The sequence below is a fragment of the Bos indicus x Bos taurus genome, chromosome 16 (genome assembly GCF_003369695.1).
Source record: "Bos indicus x Bos taurus breed Angus x Brahman F1 hybrid chromosome 16, Bos_hybrid_MaternalHap_v2.0, whole genome shotgun sequence".
NCBI classification, from domain to species: Eukaryota; Metazoa; Chordata; class Mammalia; order Artiodactyla; family Bovidae; genus Bos; species Bos indicus x Bos taurus.
In genome coordinates, this window is record NC_040091.1 from 59,751,072 (window position 1) to 59,774,748 (window position 23,677).

At 36.9% G+C, this 23,677-nt stretch overlaps 1 protein-coding gene and 1 pseudogene across 6 annotated transcripts in view; both read right to left on the reverse strand.

Annotated features, from left to right (window-relative positions):
• Positions 1–23,677, reverse strand: part of ABL2 (ABL proto-oncogene 2, non-receptor tyrosine kinase) — a 95,598-nt gene that overhangs the window by 12,798 nt on the left and 59,123 nt on the right. For 2 of the 6 annotated variants that reach the window (XM_027565447.1, XM_027565449.1), the window contains exons 2-4: positions 6,421–6,483; positions 5,019–5,189; positions 1,049–1,344 (exon numbers count right to left, since the gene is read on the reverse strand). In XM_027565447.1, coding sequence (XP_027421248.1) covers positions 1,049–1,344; positions 5,019–5,189; positions 6,421–6,483 — 530 coding nt within the window. Of the gene's footprint in view, positions 1–1,048; positions 1,345–5,018; positions 5,190–6,420; positions 6,484–9,721; positions 9,890–23,677 lie in introns of those variants that run through there. The other 4 variants (XM_027565448.1, XM_027565450.1, XM_027565451.1 and 1 more) reach the window with 3 other exon arrangements.
• Positions 17,452–19,451, reverse strand: LOC113906807 (annotated as a pseudogene).

The following is a 23,677-nucleotide window of genomic DNA, read 5'->3' on the forward strand; positions in this document are numbered from 1 at the left end:
CACTTCTGTTGGGAAGACAACCATAAGTAGATTCTGCTGAGTGGCCCTTATCTGATTCTATTTGGTTTCCTGAAGAAAAAATATGTCTTATTGGGTGATGCAAATAAAATTAATAATTTACTGTTTCCTACCTTTTACCAGCCATTATCTTTTATGGAAATTATCTCACTGAATGCTTCCAATAAAATGGGATGGGAAACTGAGGCTTAAGTAAGGTCACAACGTGAATAAATGATGGAGTTACCCAGCAAACCAGATTTGCTTGCTCTAAAGCCTATGCTTTTCCCCTACTATGCATATCATAAAGAGAGAAAGACTGGAAGAAACAATTCAATCTAAATTTATTATTCAAGGACTTCCCTGGTGGTCCAACACTTAAGAATCTACCTTGCAATGCAGGCAATGTGGGTTCAATCCCTGGTCGGAGAACTAAGATCCCACAGGCCACAGAGCAACTTAGCCTGCACATCATAACTATACATTTACTGTTCAATAGAAGAACTGATATAAACCTACGCTTTACCATTTATAAAGTAAGACAGTTCCATTCTAACATAGCCATTCTTAAACAGTTGGTCTTTCTAACCTGCAAAGTGCTAAATGACTGATTGACCTATTTACATTAACATACATTAATGATCAATATCAGTCTCAGAAGCCTAAAGTTTTACTCTTTAAACTTTCTGGTAGAGATTATTATAATTTTCATAGATAAAAGGTTTAATTTATAAAATTCCACACAATGTATTGGATGTATATGTGCATATCTGTATACTGATACCAGTTAACTTATACAGCTGTTTCCTTCATTTTTCATCTTCAAATCTAGCTCATCTTTAAACTCTTAATGTAATACTGTTTTTAATTTCCATTACTGTACTGTTTTGAAAAGAGTAAGCTCTCTCTCATGTGCCAAACAGCTCAAACTCACATCAGTGATTAGTTTCTTTCATGTCAGACATAAAAATTGTATTCTTTCATCATTCTGAATATTGCTTCTAAAGAGCAGGCCCATTCACACCAAGAGGTGGCTGCCGGCCAGTCTTACCTTGCCATCTGTGGTGGTATTGATCCTGTAGTGATACACACGCCCCTCGTACCTGAGCGAGATTGACAGCTGCCCGGGGCTGCTCTCACTCTCTCGCACCAGGAAGCTGCCATTGATCAGACTGCTGAGTAGGTACTCTGCTGCACTGCGAGACACAGGTCCATGATACCAGGAATGTTTTTCCAGGCTGTTCACAGGGGTGATGTAGTTGCTTGGCACCCAGCCTTGGCCATTCTTAGAGCGAACTTCGCTCCACTCTCCATTCTGGTTGTAACCAAGGACTCGGAGCTTTTCACCTGGCCAGGAGATCATTACAGAGGGAAAGAAAAGATGTAAGACTTTATCTTAAACAGAAACAGTCTACTGTCAAGCTTGAAATTCACTGAAAAAATGAATCAAGAACTTTTAAACCAGCACAGTTTTTTTAAAGATAATGAAAATGAACTTTGCTATCATCATAGCCTGACTGATATTTTTAGCTTGTAGCTTAAACAAAAGAAGCATACTTAGACATGTTTTTCTGGCATTATCAATAGGGTTTCAAAAGCTTTTATACTACAGGAAACTCCATATACATAACTAAGGTAGCACACAAAGAATAAAAGGTCACTCAAATGTCTGGAATAGGACATGGTCTCACTTCTTAAAAAAAAAAAAAATGAAATGAATTTTTTCCTCAAAACATATATATGGTCACAGAACATATATATGGTTCAGTGCTAACAGCAATCAAGGATTAGGGATTAGACATGTAAAACACAAAATTACTTCTAAATTTCAGTTGGCCAAGGCTACAAAAACCATCAATCAAAAACAAAAAACAAAAAAGCACAGACCACAGAGCTATCAGCAATATTTCAGAAAGAAAAGTGAGGAGGTAGGGGTCGGCAGTCAGGACCTCGAAAGCACAATCTTTTCCAGGACTGAAGTTTTAAAATAATTTCCCTCCCGTTCCCCATAACGAATGAATCCCCCATCTGCTCCTCTCAAACTAGTGTGTGGCAAAGAGAAGTTGAGACTAAAGTTGGAGCCTAAGACTCAAGTTACTCAGAGTATCTTTGCTATCAATTTCAATGTCCTTGATTTCTTTAATAAAGTTGTGAGTATCAACTTCAGACTCCCTAAACATGCTTCCTTATCCTGTACTTGCAGCCCAGGCAAAACAGAAAAGGTAAGAGATATCATTATCAGTAAATGATAATTTAAAGATTCCTGGGACTTCCTTGGCAGTTCCGTGGTTAAGACTCCATGATTCCAATACATGGAGGCATGGATTTGATCCCTGATCTAAGATCCCACATGCTGCATGGCAAGGTCATAAAAAAAATATAAATCCTTATAAGGCCTTACACCCCCATATCTGAGAGATGCAAGCCTTCCTGTAGAGTTCACATCCACCTCTCAGTGTCAGAGAACAGAAGAAAGCCGCAGCAATCAAAAGCACATGGCCCAGTACTTACCAAGCAAAGACTGCTGGGGAAAAACTCAAAATTATTATTCTGCCAGTCATCTTTTTTCAGTGGTCTACAGAAATGTTTGCCACAATATGACTTTCTATTTGCCCCTACTATCTCACTAAGACCCTGGGTTGTGAGACATTCAGTGAGAAAAAACTCGGGTATGTGCACGTGCGCACGCACACACACACAGAAAATATACACACGTACAGGTAGATAGTGTGTGTACTATCTACACACTATCTGTATCTACTTGTACACACACTACCTGTGTGTACAGGTAGATAGTGTGTAGATAGTGGCGGTGGAAATGCACAAGCGTGCTGATAAATACTCCCCAATCATATCTGCAGGGAAAACAAATCTTAGTGCTGTCAGAAAAGCTATATAAGACTTGTCAGTCAGCAGCTTTTCTCTAATACTCTTAAGAAACTGAGAAGACTAAGTTCTTTACCAAGTACATTATTTTTCCTTACAAAGAACTGATAATGACAGGTCATCATAATCAGGATATAGTCGAACACTCTAGGTTTGGGGCTATTTGTTTTTCTCTTTTTTGGCAGTTGGGAGGAGAATTTTCTACTCTGGAACTTTTGAGTACCATGAAGATTAACAATGGAATAAACATTGACCTTATTGCCAGAGAAACCTGATTTTTTAATTCAGGCAAAATATTGCCTTCAAAGAAATTACTAAAATAAGTATTGTTATTTAATTAAAAATATATTTTGTCTTTTAAAATAAAAAAACAGCTTTAGCATGACAATATTTTATATTAAATTAAAAATAAGAACCTGGATAAAAACCTGGCATTTCATAGGTTTTGGACTATACAGCCCATGGAATTCTCCTGGCCAGAATACTGGAGCAGGTAGTCAGTCATTCCCTTCTCCAGGGGATCTTCCCAACTCAGGGATCAAACCCAGGTTTACTGCACTGCAGGCAGAATCTTTATCAGCTGAGCCACCAGGGAAGCCCTTAAAAGAAATCACTGTTGATTATAAGATAAATGAAATCCCACTTTTTGAGATGTATAACTGGTAACTGATGAATCAAAAGGCTTTCTTTATCAATGTATCGCTGGTGACTGAGCAATCTTGGAAAATACTGACATGAAAATTGTATCTAGGAAAGAGTGTTCTGAGTCACCTTCACCAACTTTCCCAATGAAGCACCTTAAAGTAAAAGACTGTGTTGTAGCCCAAAGAGACTACCTACCACACAGAGTATAAAATATTTCTGAACTCCTGTATCCTAAAACTGTAAAATTTTCCTCCCATCATAAAACACAGTTGCACACACATACAAATACCATCAAATGCATGTATACATACCATCATCCCCACTCTGGGATATACATATACCCCAGAAACTCAGTTTTAAGGATTTCTGCCTTTGATGAATCTGGCTGGATTTTAAGAATTGATGTATAAAAATATTTTACTTCAGGGTAACATTCCTTGAGTGGAGACCTGTCTTCTTAATTTGGTGATCCACTCTCATTTACTATCTCATTTCAAACCTTACAAATAAGAGAAGTATTGTTTGACAAAGAATCATTTAATTTATACTTTCAGGTAGCTAAAAATTATCCAGAATCTTATTTTTTCCTAGTAGGAAGCTTTAATACATTCAAAAGACAAGAAAAATATAAGCAGATTATCAATCCAACTCATGTATACAATGACAATGCCCACACTCCTATTTCTTTCTCATAAAAATTCCACATTTTCTGTCCTCTTCAGAAAACCAATAATGGATGGTTTTTACATGATTATGTTCTTGGTGTTCTCTTTGTTAAGAATTTACTACTGAAAACAGTACTACTACTCTGTTGTGAGTGTTACTGCAATAGAAACCCTTCCTGCTAGTCCTTTCACTAACACACACAAACACAAATGAGAGATAAGTTGTCTAGGCCAGTGCTACCCAAAGCAGGTCCACAGCAAGGTAAGATGCTTGTGCCAGAGTGGGAATCACTGGACCACTTTCTTCAGCTTTGTTAAAAAAAAGAAATGTCAGCTGAACTAAATAATAAGTGTACTTAGCAATGTAGTTGTTTTACATTTTGAGTACAAGTTCTTAATCTCAGTGTAGACTGGTAACGAATGGTTCTCACAGGAAGTCAGCCCACAAACGACACTTAAGAGTAGCACTGGGGTCTGGAAACCCGACTCTTAGTGAGCCACAGTTCACTGAAAAGAGGTGTACGGTAAACCTTACCTTTGTGGCAGACAGATGCTGGCATATTATCTATAGAACAGAATTTTGAGAAGGAGTCGAGTTTATGTATATATTGTGCAGTGTTTTTTTTCTAATGTACTTTGTCTCATTTTAGCCTTAATGAAAACTCTATGAAGTAGATAAGGTGGCATTATCCCCAATGAATCAGAGGTATCTGGGCCCAAATTACCTACCTAATTCCAGTCAGAGGCAGAATCCAGAACAGATCCCATTATTTCTTAACCACTAATAAAAACTGAAAAGTGAGAGGATGTCACGTAGAAGCTCACCTTTAGTGATGCTGAGTGTGTTATCACCACTTGCTACAAAATCATAAAGTGCAACAAAGAGATTAGGGTCACTCTCGGTGGCTCCAAGCAGGTTCTCCTTGGAGCTCCACCTGATGGCTTCGTTCAGGGCCTGGGGTTCAACATCACAACCGTAGGGGCGATGCAAGGCTTCTGAAAGACATAGAGAGAAAGGAGTTTACACCAAGTCCAACAGCTGGAGATTCATTTGAATTCACTACACAGACAGTATTTTAGCTGTTGGCATTATACTGATGGCTCCAGCAAGGAACAAAACCATACACGTGGTTGTGGAGTCATGAAGAATGAGCAGATGGCATGTCTCCTAAGCAGGAGAGAAATCTACTTGTTGAAAACATAGTAAGATAGAGCAAAGAACACAAAATGAGCATTTAGCTGTGATGCTTATGCATGAACCAAAATCAGAGGTAAATGAATAGGAAACATAGTTTCCTCAAAATGAAAGAAAAAAAAATCTCAAAAAGAAATGCCAGTTCATTTTATAAAACACACAAGATATTTTGTCTAGATGATGGTGGTTTTAAGAAGGAATAGGTATGTTTTATAAATGAAGTTAAGTCCCCCCAAAGTACCTTTCTCCCCTTACTATCTCCATATAAAACAAATTTCAGAAAAGATAACAGAGATTTTTAAGAAATATGTATAGATTGTATTAATCCAGGCCCTCCATTTACATATAGAAAATTATAGAAATAGTGCTTTTAGAAAAAAAAACCCTAAAATTATCTACTAAACAGAAAAGTATTTTGGTTTAATACAAAATATTCTTGGCATCCCAAAATACCTTTGTACTACCATGTACAGTCTATAACATAACAGCTTTCCACTGTTAATTGTTTTAATAAAAAACAATTTTTCCTTATTTTCTTTTCATACATTTTTAATAAAATACTGTAACTTAATTAGGACTCAAAATACAGCTGGCAACGGACATGATTTATTGAGTTTCTATCACCTGTAATGGTTGAAGCCTTGTAAGACCTGGTTTCTTCTTCAAGGCTTTGTGGTTCCTAAATTTAGTTACACTAAACAAATAGGTGATCCTTACACCATGTTAGTTTAAGATCACCTGCTTCTCACAGTTCAGAATAATCCTACCAAAAACACACTGTTCTTTCAGTAGCAATTTTCTTAGTCACTAAAAATGGGTTTTAGTGGCACTCTGCCACTATGCAACTGCCTCTGTCATATAACAATTCTTTTCTAGTATGTCTCCCTCTCTTCCACTCATTTTTAATTTAAACTTGGTTTTATCATATATGAAGAAGAAAACCCCTTGAATCCGTGGTTTTATTTTCCAATCCAAGCCCTCCTCTCCACCTGTACTGCCAATGTCTTAGTTCAGATTCCCAACATCTCTCACCTGGACTACTGCCTCCAGTCTTGTCTCCCTCAAATCCATCCTCCAAACAGCTGGCAAAGTGATCTATTTAAAACAAAAATTTGACCATGTCACTCTTCTTAAGATACTTCAATAGTTCACCATCAAGCTAAAAATCTCTTTTAACAAGGCCTTCAAGGTCTCTTATAATCATATCTCCACCTATTAATACTTCTCCAGCTTCCCTTCTCTCCCATTCCACGCCTTGAATTTTAAATTTGAATAAACACCATGATGCTTCCTGCCTTTCTGCCTTTGTTCACATAGTCCTATCTTCCCAGAATGTGAAATCATTCCTCTTTTTTCTTTGACAGACTGACTTCTATTCATTTTAAAAACACTCAACTTCAATGTAACCTCCCCTTGGAAGCCTCATATACATTATACTTGCTACAGTAATACCTCTTATTTTTATCCTCCATTTATGTTCATTTCCCCAGCTTTACAAAATAAGCTTCTTAGCATAAGAACTTTATCTTTTTTTCTAGCAAGAGTCATATAATATGTGTTCAGTAATTTTGACTGAATTAGTAACTAAGTTTCATAAAAATATAAGTGACAGGAAACAATGAGAAAAAAAAAAAGCAGTCTTTTAAAATAGCATTAACCAGTGTTTTTTAAATGGCTTCGTAGCTGTCGATATCCTATAGACAGAAATTCCTCTTGTAGGTCAGATGCTTTCCTAACAGTTTATTTCACTTCTTCACATTCCTTCTTCCTCTTAAAAAGAATGTGTTTTTTAATTTTCACAGCTAATTAAATCATTTTACATTAAGAAAGTTACAACAAACCTGAGATATGTCCAAATGTCCTGAAAAGATAATCTGAAACAGGTATCTTGCTTCTTAAGCACATAAGCATAGTGAATAGGAACAGCTGTACTATCCACTGAAATAAACTAGGATGACCAAACTTGGAGCTCTTTGACAGCTCCCTATCTTAGAATAAAAGCTAAAGTCCTTACGAGGGCCTTTGCCCAATTCATCTTCCTACTCTTCCTTCCCTACTTTACTTCATTCTGACTACTGGCCTCCCTGCCATTACCTGAACAAGGCAGGCACACTCCCACCTCAGGACCTTTGTACTGGCTTTTCCACCTGCCCAAAACATCCTTCCCTAAGCCACTGACACGACACTTCACCCAAATGTTCCCCTCTTGGTATGGCATTCTCTAACCATCCTACTTTAAAATGCATCTGTTCCTGACAACACTTCCACATCCCCTATGTCTCCTTTACTAATTTCTCTCCATTGATCTTATCACGCCCCAAAATGCAATTTACTTGTCTATCATCATATTCATGTGAGCTATTATCCCACCCCACTAGAATATTAGTTTTATGGGGACAGGTAATTTTTATCTGCTTTGTGTACACTGATAAATTCCAAGCACCCAGAACAGTTACTGTATATAAGGGGCTCTCAAAAACAATCTATTGAATAAATGAATCACACATTCTGCTACACTTACAGAGTATACACTGAGAGGACAGAAGACAAAACTCTGCAGTCAGAAAAGGTTTCAGAGAAAAGAAAGCATTTAAATTAGATGAGCACATTTAAACTGGATTTTGCACTGATGACAGTAGAATGACAGACTGTCAAAATGCAAGGATATGTCTATGACACGTGAGTCATCTGTACTGGAGAGGAACTCCATCAAATTCAAAGGAGGATTTTGAAAGGCAAGTCAGCCTCTTAAAACCATGTTAAGTGACAAAAGGAGAAAAGAGAATGAGACCTTCAGCACAATTTTATGAAAACTTAAAACATATACACATGCCAAACAATACTGTACATTTCTCAAATATACAAAATAATAAATACAGGAAGACAATCATTTCAGAGGCCAAAGTACAAAAAGAACCACATCTTGGAAAACAATCCTTTTTATTCTCCAATCCCCTTCTTCCCATCTCTGGTTTTTACAGTCTTTTTGGTCAAGTCAAAAGATCTTATTTCCTTCCTTTCTTCTTTCTTCCCACTCACTCTTTTGTTCTCATAGAACTAAGGGTCAGTTTCCTGTACAATCTGCCTGCACAGGATATCCACTTAAACACCATCCTACCCACTAGCACCAAACAAAAGAGGAAATTTTCCAAAGACAAGAAACATCCTAACATTTTCTTGAGAATGAACATGTTTTAAATCATAAGGAGTTAAAGAGCTAAATGGAGGCAAAAAAACTAAGGAATGAAGACAAAAAGGGCTGGGGGGTCTATAGAAAGTAAATGCCACAGTGTTATCCAGTAGATCCAGCCTATGCTCCTTTCCTTGTCAGCTTAAGACAGACAAATCTGGATGATTCAGAGCTACTGCATCTGCCCAAATACAAGTGCGCAGGCTGGGAATGTTTTATTTTTGAACAATGTTAAGTGACTACTATATATAAGGTACCTTAGATAGCGAGTTATCCTTCGTTAATCACTATTATGGAGGCACATCATGGACTCACGATGAGGCAACAGAAGACTCTAATTTTTACTTATGGAATATGGAACCCAGAAATAGGTCCCAGCAGAAATATATTATGCCTATTAAGAAAAGGTCATTTTTTTCTACTGATATGCCTGTAGGATACAATAAAAATAAGGTAAAACTAGTAAGAGTAGCTTGTACAGAAAATTATCAGGACTAAACAAGACTCAAACTCAAATTCACAGATAATTCCTAAATTTAATGTTTAATTTTATTAAAAACACTTTCACCAATTAGTCATTCAATAAATTTTATCAGTTTAAGTAGAAATTTGTCAGTTATTAATTGGAGAAATTAATAAAAAATTTCAGTTTAGCAGGCATTTCCAGGCATTTTTATAAACACTTACCTTGCCAGAATTCTACTTTGACTGCATATTCTTAAAAACTAATACTTTTTTTTTTTGCCATGCCACGTGGCTTGAAGGATCTTAGTTCCCCAAGTAGGAGTTAAACCCAGATGGGCCCACGGAAGTGAAAGTGTGGAGTCTAACCACTAAACCACCAGGCAAATCCCTAAGGAAGCTAATACTTTTTAATACTGCTTTTAAAAACTAGGGTGGTTGGATAAACCATTCAATTGTTCTCAATATCAAGCCACACATATCTTAAAACTAAAAAATACTGCACATTATTCATTTATTCTTTTATTACTAAGGCCCTACCAGGGAAAAAACACATGAAGCTTCACTAGCCAAGAATAAAGATGTTAACAACGATAGCAGTACAAATTTTTTGGAATCTCATTCAGGCTTGATTACTGTGGTTATCTACCCTCCCGCAAATGATCACCCCTGTTATCATACCTGTCAAGCTGGGGAGAGCCGTTTCTGAGGCCTCATGGCATAGACAGCAAAGCGATGTGTCCTGATCTCTGCCATAACAATTAGGTGGAAGCAGAACCATCCCAAAGACCATTCCTCTGCCCAGAAGCACGAAAGTTTAACTGTTCTCTGTACAGAGGAAGTCTTGGAATTCTAGCCTCTGACAAGCAATACCACATGCATGTGACACTTATTCATGAACTCAGTGGCCAAAGGGAACCAATGGCAGGGTAACATTTACAAGTCCAATGTGGGTGGAGAGTTACCTAAAGGGAAATGTCTAGTAATCAGCAAAACATTGAGTCAGAATAGAGTTACTTCAAGAACTCTGGAACATTTTGAAAAACTAAATAAGTAAAAACCAACACACAAGAGTAACAAATGATAAAATACACAGGCGTCACTGCATGTAGCTGGGATTTCATTCCTAGGAGATGATGAAGTGAGATGTACAGAAGTTTCCTTGGAGAAAACATGTTTACAATAAAACACCAAATACACTTTTAAAAGAGAGGAAACGCCTAACAACAGTCATCTTTTGCATCACTTAAAGTAGTTCAAGAAACCACAAATCCAAAGTTAAAGAAATAGTTGCAATCTGATTCATAAGCACAGAAGCCAGGAAATGAGGGCCTTCAGTAAAAGTTTGGCTCTATTGCTTAATAAAGGTTAAAAACGTGGCATGATAGTACTGAAAACTTTAAAGGTTTTGAAAGTAAAAGCCTAATCTTTGTTAATATATAGAACAAAGTTAAATAAAACTCAAGAGCCTTATAAGAATGAAACTAGCGAAATCCACCAATGATGGATGACTTTAGGGATATAACCTACAAAAATAATTCTAGAATGTCTGTTATTATACAAATATTTGTTAAGTAGCTGTTATGTACCAGCCACTGTGCTAGGTTCCAGGTCAACCAAAGTAACAGGGTAAAATTATTGATAGTAAAACTGATACAGCCTTCAATAAAGATGTTACAAAAGTTATAATGCAAGCTTAAAGAAAGAATGACTCTGGTGTAGGTAATAACTAATTAACCTTTTATGAAGCCAGTACTGTTAACATAATGAGGAAAGTAAGAGTTAAATGACTAACGGGTTACCTCAAATTAATGACTCAGAATTTCAAATACCAGGTTGAATTTCTCCTTCCCTGAATTACAAAAAATAAAAGGGAAAGAGGCTCCATAATTCATGTTCTATAGATATCTATATTCTATACCATATGATTTACTATTTAATCAGTAAATCTGCTATTTAAATTATCAATAATGAATAGTTCCATTTTTTAATCCTCCTATATTGTAACCAGGAGTACAGAGGATGAATAAACAAAATATGGTACACACAATGGAATTTATTCAACGATAAAAAGGAATAAAATTTTTATATATGCTACAATATTGATGGGCCTTGAAAACATCATGCTAAGTGAAATAAGTCAGACACAGAATGACAAATATTGTACAATCCCACTTATATGAAATATGTAGAAGCTATTCTAGCTCTGGAAATCTAGCTCTGCACTTGGGTGGCTATGTAACACTGTGAATGTACTTAAGGCTACTAAACTGTATACCTTAAAATAGTATAAAAGGTAAGTTTTATGCTATGTATATTTTCTAATTACAGTTTTTAAAGTAAAAAAATAAGTATTTGACTTCCCTCATGGTACAGTGGTCAAGAATCCACCTGCCAATGCAGGGGACATGGGTTCGACGCCCAGTGCGGGAAGAACTCACATGTCGAGGAGCAACTAAGCCTGTGAGCCACAATTACTGAAGCCCGCATACCCTAGGGCCTGCGCTCTGCCACAGAAGCCATCACAATGAGAAGCCCATGCACCGCAACTAGAGAAAAGTCCATGAGCAGCAAGGAAGAGCCTGTGTGCTGCAAAGACCCAACACAGCTATAAATAAATAAATATTTCTTAAAAACTTGTAAAAAAAAATTAGTATTGACTCTCCAAAGACCTCTGTCATGTAGGTTGTATCTATCATTATCTACCATGTTTGAAATTAAAACTGAGAAATTGTAATATTAATTTCAAAATAACAATAAACTCATATGTTAACATTTTATTAAAAATAACTACTCTTGAAAAGAATTAAGAGGTAATAGTAACACTGTCATTTTTTGCATATATCTTTAATATCCGTCTTAAAACGAGATGGATGAACCTTCATTCTGCATTTGATCTACTGTGATGTTATGTTGAAGTATACGAAAATCTAACTGTGCACAGATATGGAGGTATAAAAGGAAAAGATATTTTAACAATCTTTCAGATAATGATGGATATTCTTCTCTGATACTATACCAAAACTCGACAATTAGTAGTTCTTTAAAGCCTAACTGTATACTGAAATCTGAAACCAAATAGATAAAATTTTTATAATCTGTCAAACTAAAATTATTTTAACTTGTACTTGAAATAAGTCTATCTTGTACTCTGCATTTTTTAACATCATGTATTGATCATCTGGAAATATATCCACTAAATGTTGATATATTCCATTATGTAACTTTGATACATCCTGTTCATTACTATCACCATCAATCTCACCACAAAAATTTTGAGTACCAGGTAAGTTCTCACAATCACAATGGTTATTACTAATTTTATAAAATTCTAATTTTTGTTTAAGAGCCCAAATTCTACCATTTCCAACAATTCCTGTTTTCTTTGTCTTTTTTTCCCCTGTTTTCTTTGAAATAGCAAATTTACTTCATTCATTTTTCAAGAAAATGTCTACCAAATCCCAATTCTGAATGGTTTGTCATTCAATCTTTTAAGTGAAAACAGGGTTCCCAGAAAAGAGCAGCCAGCTCAGTTAGAAGCACAGCACACGTGGACACGGGTCTCTCTACACACAGCCATAGCATCCGGTGAGCAAGAGAAGTGCTTTCTGCACGCTTTCCATTCTGTCACATAGGATACTAAAAAGACATGTAGCTGAGAATCAAGACTGTTTATAAACATAATCATTTTTACTGCTTCATCAAGGAAATTCTTAGCGAGAGTGTGGCGGTGACAATGCAGTGATGGCTAGGTACAGTTTAATGTCACTACCTTGATTTCTATCAAGGACTAAGCAGTTTTACCAACAGTGCTTTGGCACCATCAGTGCAAATGTCAACAGAGGGATTTGTTGAACACAATCAAATTTTGAGAACTGTTGCTACAAGGATATCCACATGAGTTAATCTGCTTCATTTTATTTTCAATTTTTCAGTTCTGCTTTATACATTTTATTTCATTACATAAAATATTTACATGGTTCCAAAGTTGAATCTACATAATGAAGCACCCTTCTCTATCCTAGTCACTCCTTCCTTAGAGGAAACCTAAATTTATATGCTTTATTCTTACACTGTTTTAATGTAAATGGATACATGCTCACATCCCCGCCCTTCTTCTTAAACAGTAGGATATTTCACACTCTTTCTCCACTCTGCTCTTCTCACTTAACTGTAAGATCACTCCACAGTAGCACATAGAAATAGTTATTTTCCTATGTACAGCTGCATAATATTTCATGCCAAATGCCACAGTCTTAAATGAGGACAACTGAGAATAAACACTAAGTTTTTAAATTCTGGATCATGAACATGAAAAAAATGCCAATTAAGAGGTTCATTCGTGAAGTTGGAAAAAAAAAATCAGTGCTGTTTATGTTGTTCAGTTCCTAATTGGCAACTAGACATCTCCATTTATGTTATAAACTTACACACACAAATACAAATCAACAAATATTTTTTGCTAAAGCATGTCAACCCCCCTCTAAATTGCACTATACAGCACTGAATAAGGGACCCCCTAAAAAAATTCTCAATAATTCAATACTTTTCTACAAAAGCAACTATTGTTCAGACAATAATTAATTTCTATGTATTATTTCTGGATAAGAAAAGAATAGCTACAGTGACAGGACACTCAGGAGTTCACATTAACCCTTATATTAAATATTGCTTGTCTGTAGTCACACAGCTCAAAGAAAAAAGGAAAACAAAAAAGCCTACACAACTCCCACAATAAAAATTAGGCAAGGTTCATCAAGTCATTAAGGACACTGAAAGGATATGCAAACAGCTCTGTGGGGAATGAATTTCAATGACGACAGCCATCTAAGTTAGAAAACTATAAAAATTAACAAAAGACACTCAAAGTATTTTTTAAAAAACTTTTCATTCTATGCTGTTTTTAATGACCTAAGCCATCTAATACCACCTTTAACATTTTAGAGAATAAATAAAATGAAAGTGAGCATGAAAAAATTATCACCAAAAAATGATAAATGAAAGCCAGTAAGACTAAACACAACAAAGTTATTAGTATGACGTTTTCTTTCTAAATTGTTCTCAGTTTATAAAAGTAATATATACTCATTGAAAATCTGAGAACTATATATACTACCCACTCTACATCCACACTTATTAAATTATTAAAATATTGGCTCTTTTAATCTATATCACATTTCATTCATCCAGTTAATTATTTATTGAGTGAGTATGATGTGCAAAGCATCTACTAGGCAGGATACATCAGGCTCTAGGCCAGAAGTAAAGTCCGTTAAGAGACTGAGGTAAGGTGAGGAGTTTCACTACTTCATTGCAGGATCACACTTACAAGAGAGCTGGAATACTGACAACTGAATTTCAAAACTTGAAGGCTAAAAAGAAATGAAAAAACATTATCTCAAGTGCTGAGAGAAAAAAGCTGTCATCCCCAAATTCCATAATCACAGAAAATATTTAGAAATTAAGATGAAACAAAGACTTCTCAGTTGAAGGGAAGAACTCGCGATCAGCAGACCTCCTCTAAAAGAACTGTTAAAGGAAGCTCTTCAGACAGAATGGAAATACCAGAAGGAAACTATTCATTAGGAATAAATAAAGAGAAACAAAAATAGTAAATAGCATATAGACTACTCTTCTCTTCTTGAGTTGTTTAAAATATGCTTGATGGTTAGAAACAAAAAATGTTAACCCCATTGCAGGGACTTTTCAATGCAGGTAAATGTAACAACTGTAACATAAAGAGGGAAGAGAGAACTGTATGACAGTAAGGCTTCCATATTTTACTCGAAGTGGTAAAATGATGAATCCAGGTAGAGTGTGAAAAGTTCAATATGTATACTGAAATCCATACAGCAACCACTAGAAAACCTATACAAAGAGATATAGCCAAAAATACAACAGACAAAAAAGCAAAACTAAAAAGAAAAAGTGTTAATAATCCAAGAGGGCAAAAAAAGGGAAACAGAAGAACAAACAGAAAAAAATAAAAACAGCAGACCTAAATCCACATATTAATAATTACATTATATGACAACAGCCTAAACGCAGATATATGATCCAGCTACAGGCAACTTATTTCAAATACAATCATATAAGTAGGTTAAATGAGCTTCGGCATCAGTCCTTCCAATGAATATTCAGAGTTGATTTCCTTTACAACTGACTGGCTTGATCTCCGTGCTGTCCAAAAGACTCTTCAGGAGTCTTCTCCAGCACCATAATTCAAAAACATCAATTCTTCACGCTCAGCCTTCTTTATGATCCAACTCTCCACATCCATCCAAACATGACAACTGGAAAAATCATAACTTTGACTAGATGGACCTTCGTCGGTAAAGTGATGTCTCTGCTTTTTAATACACTAAATTTGTCATAGCTTGCCTTCCAAGGAACAAGCATCTTTTTAATTTCATGGCACAGTCCACAGTGATTTTGGAGCCCAAGAAAGTAAAATCTCACTGCTTCCACTTTTTCCCCTTTTAAGACAGGGGTACTTTCACTAATATTTCAGGATCTAATGGCAGTCCTTAAAATATGTTCAATTCCATTATTATTGAGATAAAGAAACAAAGCTATGTAAAAACTAGATGATCTCTAAACTGGCCATATCGTACCTGTTATTAACCTTCAACCTCCCAACAGAGCAGCTAACCAGCATTCTAATAAGAAAGAGCATCAATTTCACACTATACTACGTTACTCTCAGCATTCACATCTTTAGGAACAAATATTGGCCTCTGATTACAAAAAGACTACAATCTCAAATGTTAACAAGCTTTTTGTTTTTTAAATCCAAGACTTCAGACTCTGTATTAAGAAACCTTGTGCTCTGCCAGTGAAAAATTGAGGTGTCCTTCATTAAGTTATTTAAGTATCTTACAAATTTCATTTGTAAAACAGGAAAATAATGGCAAGTACTCTACAGCATCCTTAAATGAGATTAAATGCATGTAAAGTGCTTAGTAAACTTGACACCATAATTTAAAATTTTAGTTCCTCTGTAGTCTAAAAGTTGTCCCTTCCTTGAAAATAAATTCACTGAAAGAATAAATGTGCTGAGCTCAAGTGGGAAGATTTGCATGACTAACCAGAAGTGAAAGGTACAAAAATAAAAACAAACAACTGATGAGCCCCTAAACTTGTACAAGGTTAACTCTCTTTGGGTCAGTAAGTAATCCCTGATAGCTCAGCTGGTAAAGAATCCACCTGCAATGCAGGAGACCCCGGTTTAATTCCTGGGCTGGGAAAATCTTCTGGCAAAGGGATAGGCTACTCACTCCAGTATTCTCAGGCTTCCCTGATGCCTCAGCTGGTAAAGAATCTGCCCGCAATGCAGGAGACCTGGATTCAATCTCTGGGTTGGGAAGATCCCCTGGAGAAGGAAAAGCCTACCCACTCCAGTATTCTGGCCTGGAGAATTCCATGGACTACATATATAGTCCATGGGGTTGCAAAGAGTCAGACACGACTGAGCAACTTTCACTTTCACCCAAAATAATGTTTATAACTCTTTCAGTTCAGTTTAGTCGCTCAGTCGTGTCCGACTCTTTGCGACCCCATGAATTGCAGCACACCAGGCCTCCCTGTCCATCACCATCTCCCAGAATTCACTCAGACTCACGTCCATTGAGTCAGTGATGCCATCCAGCCATCTCATCCTCTGTCGTCCGCTTCTCCTCCTGCCCCCAATCCCTCCCAGCATCAGAGTTTTTTCCAATGAGTCAACTCTTCACATGAGGTGGCCAAAGTACTGAAGTTTCAGCTTCAGCATCATTCCCTCCAAAGAAATCCCAGGGCTGATCTCCTTCAGAATGGACTGGTTGGATTTCCTTGCAGTCCAAGGGACTTGCAAGAGTCTTCTCCAACACCACAGTTCAAAAGCATCAATTCTTCGGCACTCAGCCTTCTTCACAGTCCAACTCTCACATCCATACATGACCACAGGAAAAACCATAGCCTTGACTAGACGGACCTTTGTTGGCAAAGTGATGTCTCTGCTTTTGAGTATGCTATCTAGGTTGGACGTAACTTTCCTTCCAAGGAGTAAGCGTCTTCTAATTTCATGGCTGCAGTCACCATCTGCAGTGATTTTGGAGCCCCCAAAAATAAAGTCTGACACTTTCCACTGTTTCCCCATCTATTTCCCATGAAGTGACGGGATCGGATGCCATGATCTTCGTTTTCTGAATGTTGAGCTTTAAGCCAACTTTTTCACTCTCCACTTTCACTTTCATCAAGAGGCTTTGTAGTTCCTCTTCAGTTTCTGCCATAAGGGTGGTGTCATCTGCATATCCGAGGTTACTGATATTTCTCCCAACAATTTTGATTCTAGCTTGTGTTTCTTCCAGTCCAGCGTTTCTCATGACGTACTCTGCATATAACTCTTTACTGCATTACAATTACAGGGTTTTTATCATTGGTAATATTTTTTAATGAATGAGGCAATTTGTAACCCAGCATCATTGGTTCTAATGCTTCTTCTTGGCAGATGCTGCTTGTCCGGTGATTTTGTCCCAATCACTGAAGTGTCAGTTTGCAGCCCCCATCTTGGTCCTTTTGTGCCATTTTCCGCCCCTCCAGGGCTTGGAGGACCCAATGGGCCATGTTCCTGAAGCTTCCACTGAAGTGGCTTGGCTGGGCATGATACTGTATCTGAGGGTCCCCCCTTGCCCTCAGATATTGGTCACTGAGCCAACTCCACCTCCTCCCCAGAGGTACAGGTGCCATGCTGTGGAAGCAGCTCATGTGTAGAAACCAGTTCTCATTGTAAGGAGCAACCTCTTTATGCTTGGTCAGTGTGATGATGTCCACCCATTCAAGGACTTTCAGCTTCCAGACTTGTTAAGGAAGGCCACCAGAGCTCTGATAAAACACTGCTGGTTCACATATTTTACAGCAACTCCAGGCATCCTACGGCCTCTATGCTGCCAGCCAGGAGAAAGCCATCACTGATACTGTTATCTGGGAGGGAGGAAAAATCGTACAACAGAGAAAAATACAAAGTACTACTCCCTAAATGTCTGACTCCAGTACTACCCGACTCAAAGGCATGGATTATATGCGTGACTCATAACCATTTTCCTAGAATATATATTTAATATCTGCTGACATGTCATTTTTTCCTAATTACAGAAGCAATACTTGCCCATGTTCTAAAATCCAAAATGCACAGTAAGGAAGACAATTAACAGCAATCAGGATCTGATCACCCAGAAATAAATACTGATAATATTCTTCATACATTTATATCCAGTTTATCTTGTTCTTACACATGTTCTCAAACACATACTCGTATCAATTTTTAGCCTTGACGTTAAAATTAATGTATATCAGTTCAGTTCAGTCGCTCAGTTGTGTCCGACTCTTTGTGACCCCATGAACTGCAGCACGCAGTTCCTGTCCATCACCAACTCCCGGAATTCACTCAAACTCACATCCATCGAGTCGGTGATGCCATACAGCCATCTCATCCTCTGTCATCCCCTTTTCCTCCTGACCTCAATCTCTCCCAGCATCAGAGTCTTTTCCAATGAGTCAACTCTTTGCATGAGGTGGCCAAAGTACTGGAGTTTCAGCTTTAGCATCATTCCTTCCAAAGAACACCCAGGACTGATCTCCTTTAGAATGGACTGGTTGATCTCCTTGCTACCAATTCCTATAACTTAAGATTTGGAACTTGGAAATAGAAAGAATTTAGTTTGTAGATTTACTAGGACGTGTGCAAATTTGATCTATATCATTTAGATTTTTCTTCTATGTATTCAGATTCCTAAGATTCAAGATTTATAAAAGCTACATGCTTTATTGATTGATTTCTCTATGCCAGGTCTCTAGTTGTTGCATGTGGGATCAAGTTCCTTAACCAGGGATCGAACCTGGGCCCCCTGCATTGGAAGGCTGGAGTCTTAGTCTACTGGACCACCAACGAAGTCCCACAATATGCTTTTTAGAAAGAAATTCAAAGCAACTTCATCAATAGGTAAGTAGTTTTTATACCTTTATAAAGCATAAACAATTTCAATTTTCAAGGATGAACCAAATTTAAAATGAAACATGTTATAATCCAATCTTAAAGTATTTTACTCATTTTGTGGGCAAAATATCAACTACCCAAAAGTAAAAATAGCCATCATATGTTCTTAAAACCAAATAGCAAAGTTTTCAAAAAGTCTATTTCAGAAAGTAATGAGCTTATAGTTTTATTTTTAAATGTCATACTTAATTATGTATTGGTCAACATCAAGGGAGATGTTGAGGTCTCCTCTCTCCCTTCACAGATCTTCATCTTCCTCACAGAACAGAATTCAAATCTTGACTATCAACTTCACCTTCAAGGAAATGGAGAACTTGTTATCAGTTCAGTTCAAATGCTCAGTCGTGTCTGATTCTTTGCGATCCCATGGACTACAGCACGCCAGGCTTCTCTGTCTATCACCAACTCCCAGAGTTTGCTCAAACTCAGGTCCATCTAGTCGGTGATGCCATCCACTCATCTCATCCTCTGTTGTCCCCTTCTCCTCCTGCCTTCAATCTTTCCCAGCATCAGGGTCTTTTCCAATGAGTCAGTTCTTTGCATCAGGTGGCCAAAGTATTGGAATTTCAGCTTCAGCATCAGTCCTTCCAATGAATATTCAGGACTGATTTCCTTTAGGATGGACTGGTTTGATCTCCTTGCAGTCCAAGAGACTCTCAAGAGTCTTCTCCAACACCACAGTTCAAAAGCATCAATTCTTCGGCACTCAGCTTTCTCTATAGTCTAACTCTCACATCCATATATGACTACTGGAAAAACCATAGCTTTGACTAGACGGACCTTTGTCAGCAAAGTAATGTCTCTACTTTTTAATATGCTGTCTAGGTTGGTCATAGCTTTTTCTTTCTTGAAGCAACCATCCTTTAATTTCATGGCTGCAGTCACCACCTGTATTGATTTTGGAGTCCAAAAAATTGCCAAAACCTTACCCAAAAAACTTGCTGTAATTTATTATATTCAGAGATTTTGACTGGGCCACATTTTCGCTATCTACTGTGTTTTTCTCCTATTTTTTATTAGAAGGTATGGTCTTTTCATGCAACTATGGAGGTATGATCTACAGTTTGGTCCTAGCTAACTATTTCTTCAATGGGCTTGAGGGGAAAACTCTTTCTATTAACAGAAAGTGTATCTGCCTTGCTTAATTAGTTCCACATGCAGATGTCATTCTTGAAAGAGAATTCTTTCAAGAGAGTTTAAAGGAGTGATATAAGCAGAACTCAGGGATTGTGTTGTCTCTAAGAGAACTCTTTAGTATCTCCCTAATGGCATCCCCTTCTCAATATTTCTCACTTTATCATTTGTCCTTTTTTTTGAAGGTATAGTTGTTGTGAGATAGTATTAAGGTATTTGCATTTGGGAAAGAGTCATCCAGCCATTTGCAAATAAGATTCCTTAAACAGATACCTGTTTGCATTCAACAATATGATCACTAATGTTTCTCTGTACTAATAACTGCACTGTGCATATAGCAGGCACTCAAGTATTTTTTAATTAATGTTCACAAAACGCCCACCAGCATGTTTTCCATGCAAATTTAAAACAACTCAAAGCAATTCTAGCTCTATAGTATGATTACAATAATAGCTACCATTTATGGAATACACATTATAAACTAGGCACTTTTACATACCTTCACTGATACTTTACAATTTATATTAACTATAGCCCTGAAGGACAGGTTTTTGTTATCACCAATGTACAAATGCTCAGAAATGCTAAGTATCTTATTCAAGTTCCAAAGTAAGCTGGTGAAGCCAGGATTCGAAAGTGTAGGTCTTATATAACTCCTAAGCCCGTGCTCCTTTTACTATTTGAGGCTGCCTCAGTAGAGAGTGGTACAAAAACTACTGAGAAATGTTTTTTTTCTTACCTTCTGGAGAAGAATTTTAAGACAGCCAGACTCCGCAAGTGGAATGACCTCAATTCGTCTATCTATGCATAGAATGACATTTAAAGTCAAACCTAAGAGATGAATCAGAATGACATACATGTGTTCACCAACCAGTCTATTTCAACAAAAGAAACTGGAAATTTCTGGAATTTACTTCCAGCAGCAGAGCAATTACAAATTTTTCCACAGTCAAGGCACAATAACTCAGAGAAGAGTTTTAAAAATTTGTATAAGTCATGCCAGAACTCAAAATGCATTAAAAAAATACCACCTTTTCTCTAATTAACTAACAACTTTCATTTCTTTGAAGAATCTTATATTTAGACCAAAACAGAAGGTGTCTTTACTTCTCATCTCACAAACATCCCAAACAACAAAAAAAATTGTACATGTGGTTATCATTAGGAAATATTTCTTCGAGCTCTAAAGGTCCTCTAACCTTATTCTTTAGGACACTTGTCACTGCCTTGCAGATAACTTGGTATGTTATCCTTTCATGTGATATTAAAAATCAAAAAAGCTGACTTCTCCTTTTTCAGACTGGTGGAGCTAGTTTTCCAATGTCTGTGAAGAGGCGTGTGTATGTGTATATACTACACTCCCTATACTTGAGTCCCGGCTGCAAGCTATTTCCTGCTGGCTGAACTCATATTTCCAATGGCCTGAACTAAAAGAAACAAAGACCTTATTCATTATCCTTATTTCAGCAGCACTGGCTGTCCAAACCAATAGAACTCTCCCTAAAGCATGAATGATTAGAGGTAAGAAGGGAAAAAACATACTTCAAGTTACAAAGTTCTTTTGGTTTAGGACTGATAGTAATAAATACATACATATACACATATTTGTTCAAATAATCTATAAAAACATACTCAGAATTCAATCCCTATGATTTCATTGCTAAACTCTCCAGCTTAAAACAAGATATCAATAAAATTACAAAATCACTGAAAAATTTTAATGATAATCTTAGTTAATAAAGCTCTCTATTAAAGTTATTTTTACTAGAAGATCTGTCTGAAAATACACAGTACTATAAGTACTACATAAATACTATGTATTACATGACTGTCTACTATGACTCAAACTTCTTTTTTTTCCCAAACTTCATTCTTATCACTAGCTTAATTTACAACATGGTGTAGCAAAAAACTCTGCTTTAACACCACCACCACCACCACCACCACCACCACCAATAAGGTCCTTCCAGGTTACAAGATCAAAGATCAGGTGAGAGCTGTAAGGGAAAAGGGAAGAAAGGAGGGGGAAAAAGGAAAGAGGGGAGGGAAGAGCAGAAAGGAAGGAAAAAGAATACTTTATAGGTACCCAAAAGATAAAAACATGTAATTCTTACAAGCAGGAACTAGCAGCATTTCTTCACCAGAACACCAGGCCCAGGTCAAGAGTAGTGGCTTTGTGTATTTAAATTAACCCGAAAGTATGACTAACATCAACTTCCCTGATCAGTTTTGCTAGATTCCCACTAATTCTATCTTGATGGTAGAAGGACAGAATATCATGCTCACTGGTAACATTTATGGGCTTCCCTGGTAGTTCAGTAGTAAAGAATTCACCTGCCAATGCAGGAGACACAGGTTTGATCCCTGCATGGGAAAGATTCTCTGGAGAAGGAAATGGCAACCCACTCCAGTATTTTTACCTGGAGAATCCAATGGACAGAGGAGCCTGGCAGGTTACATACAGTCCACAGGATCACCAAGGGTCAGACATGACTTAGCGACTGAACAACAACACTTATAGGATAGATTGAGGAAGAATATAAATCAGATATCAAAACATTTTCTAAATGCTGAGCCAGACTGTGAGAAAAAGAAATAAAGGACAGGGAAGAATAAGAGGCTGAAAAAAGCAATGTTACACCAAACCCACAGAAACAAAACTTAAATTTTGGACTTTTGAGCACCACATCATTTAGGAGCAATTTAGAAAATAGGGAATAGGAGAAAATTAACATCTAATAATTGATGAATATTTGCTTATCTAAGCCAACCACTTACATCTATTACCACTATTACTCCTCATCTTAACTCTGATAGAAATATTCAATTTCTCAGATAAACAGACCACATAATGCAAACTATATGCATTTTTAATTTTAATGTATGACTATACTCAAAGAGACAACTTTGGAGTGAGATTGAAATTCTACCTCTGGCACTTATGAGCCTGGAAACTGAACAATTAATAACTCTGAAAACAAATAAAGCCATTCTATTTACAGCAACAACAACAAGAAGCAACAGTTAGAACTGGACATGGAACAACAGACTGGTTCCAGATAGAAAAGGAGTACGTCAAGGCTGTAGATTGTCACCATTTAATTTATATGCAGAGTACATCATAAGAAATGCCGGGCTGGATGAAGCACAAGCTAGACTCAAGATTGCCGGGAGAAATATCAATAACCTCAGATATGCAGATGACACCACCCTTATGGCCGAAAGCCAAGAGGAACTGAAGAGCCTCTTGATGAAAGTGAAAAAGGAGAGTGAAAAAGTTGGCTTAAAACTCAACATTCAGAAAACTAAGATTATGGCATCTGGTCCCATCACTTCATGGGAAATAGATGGGGAAACAATGGAAACAGTGACGGACTTCATTTTCTTGGGTTCCAAAATCACTGCAGAAGGTGACTGCAGCCATGAAATTAAAAGACGCTTCCTCCTTGCAAGAAAAGCTATGACCAACC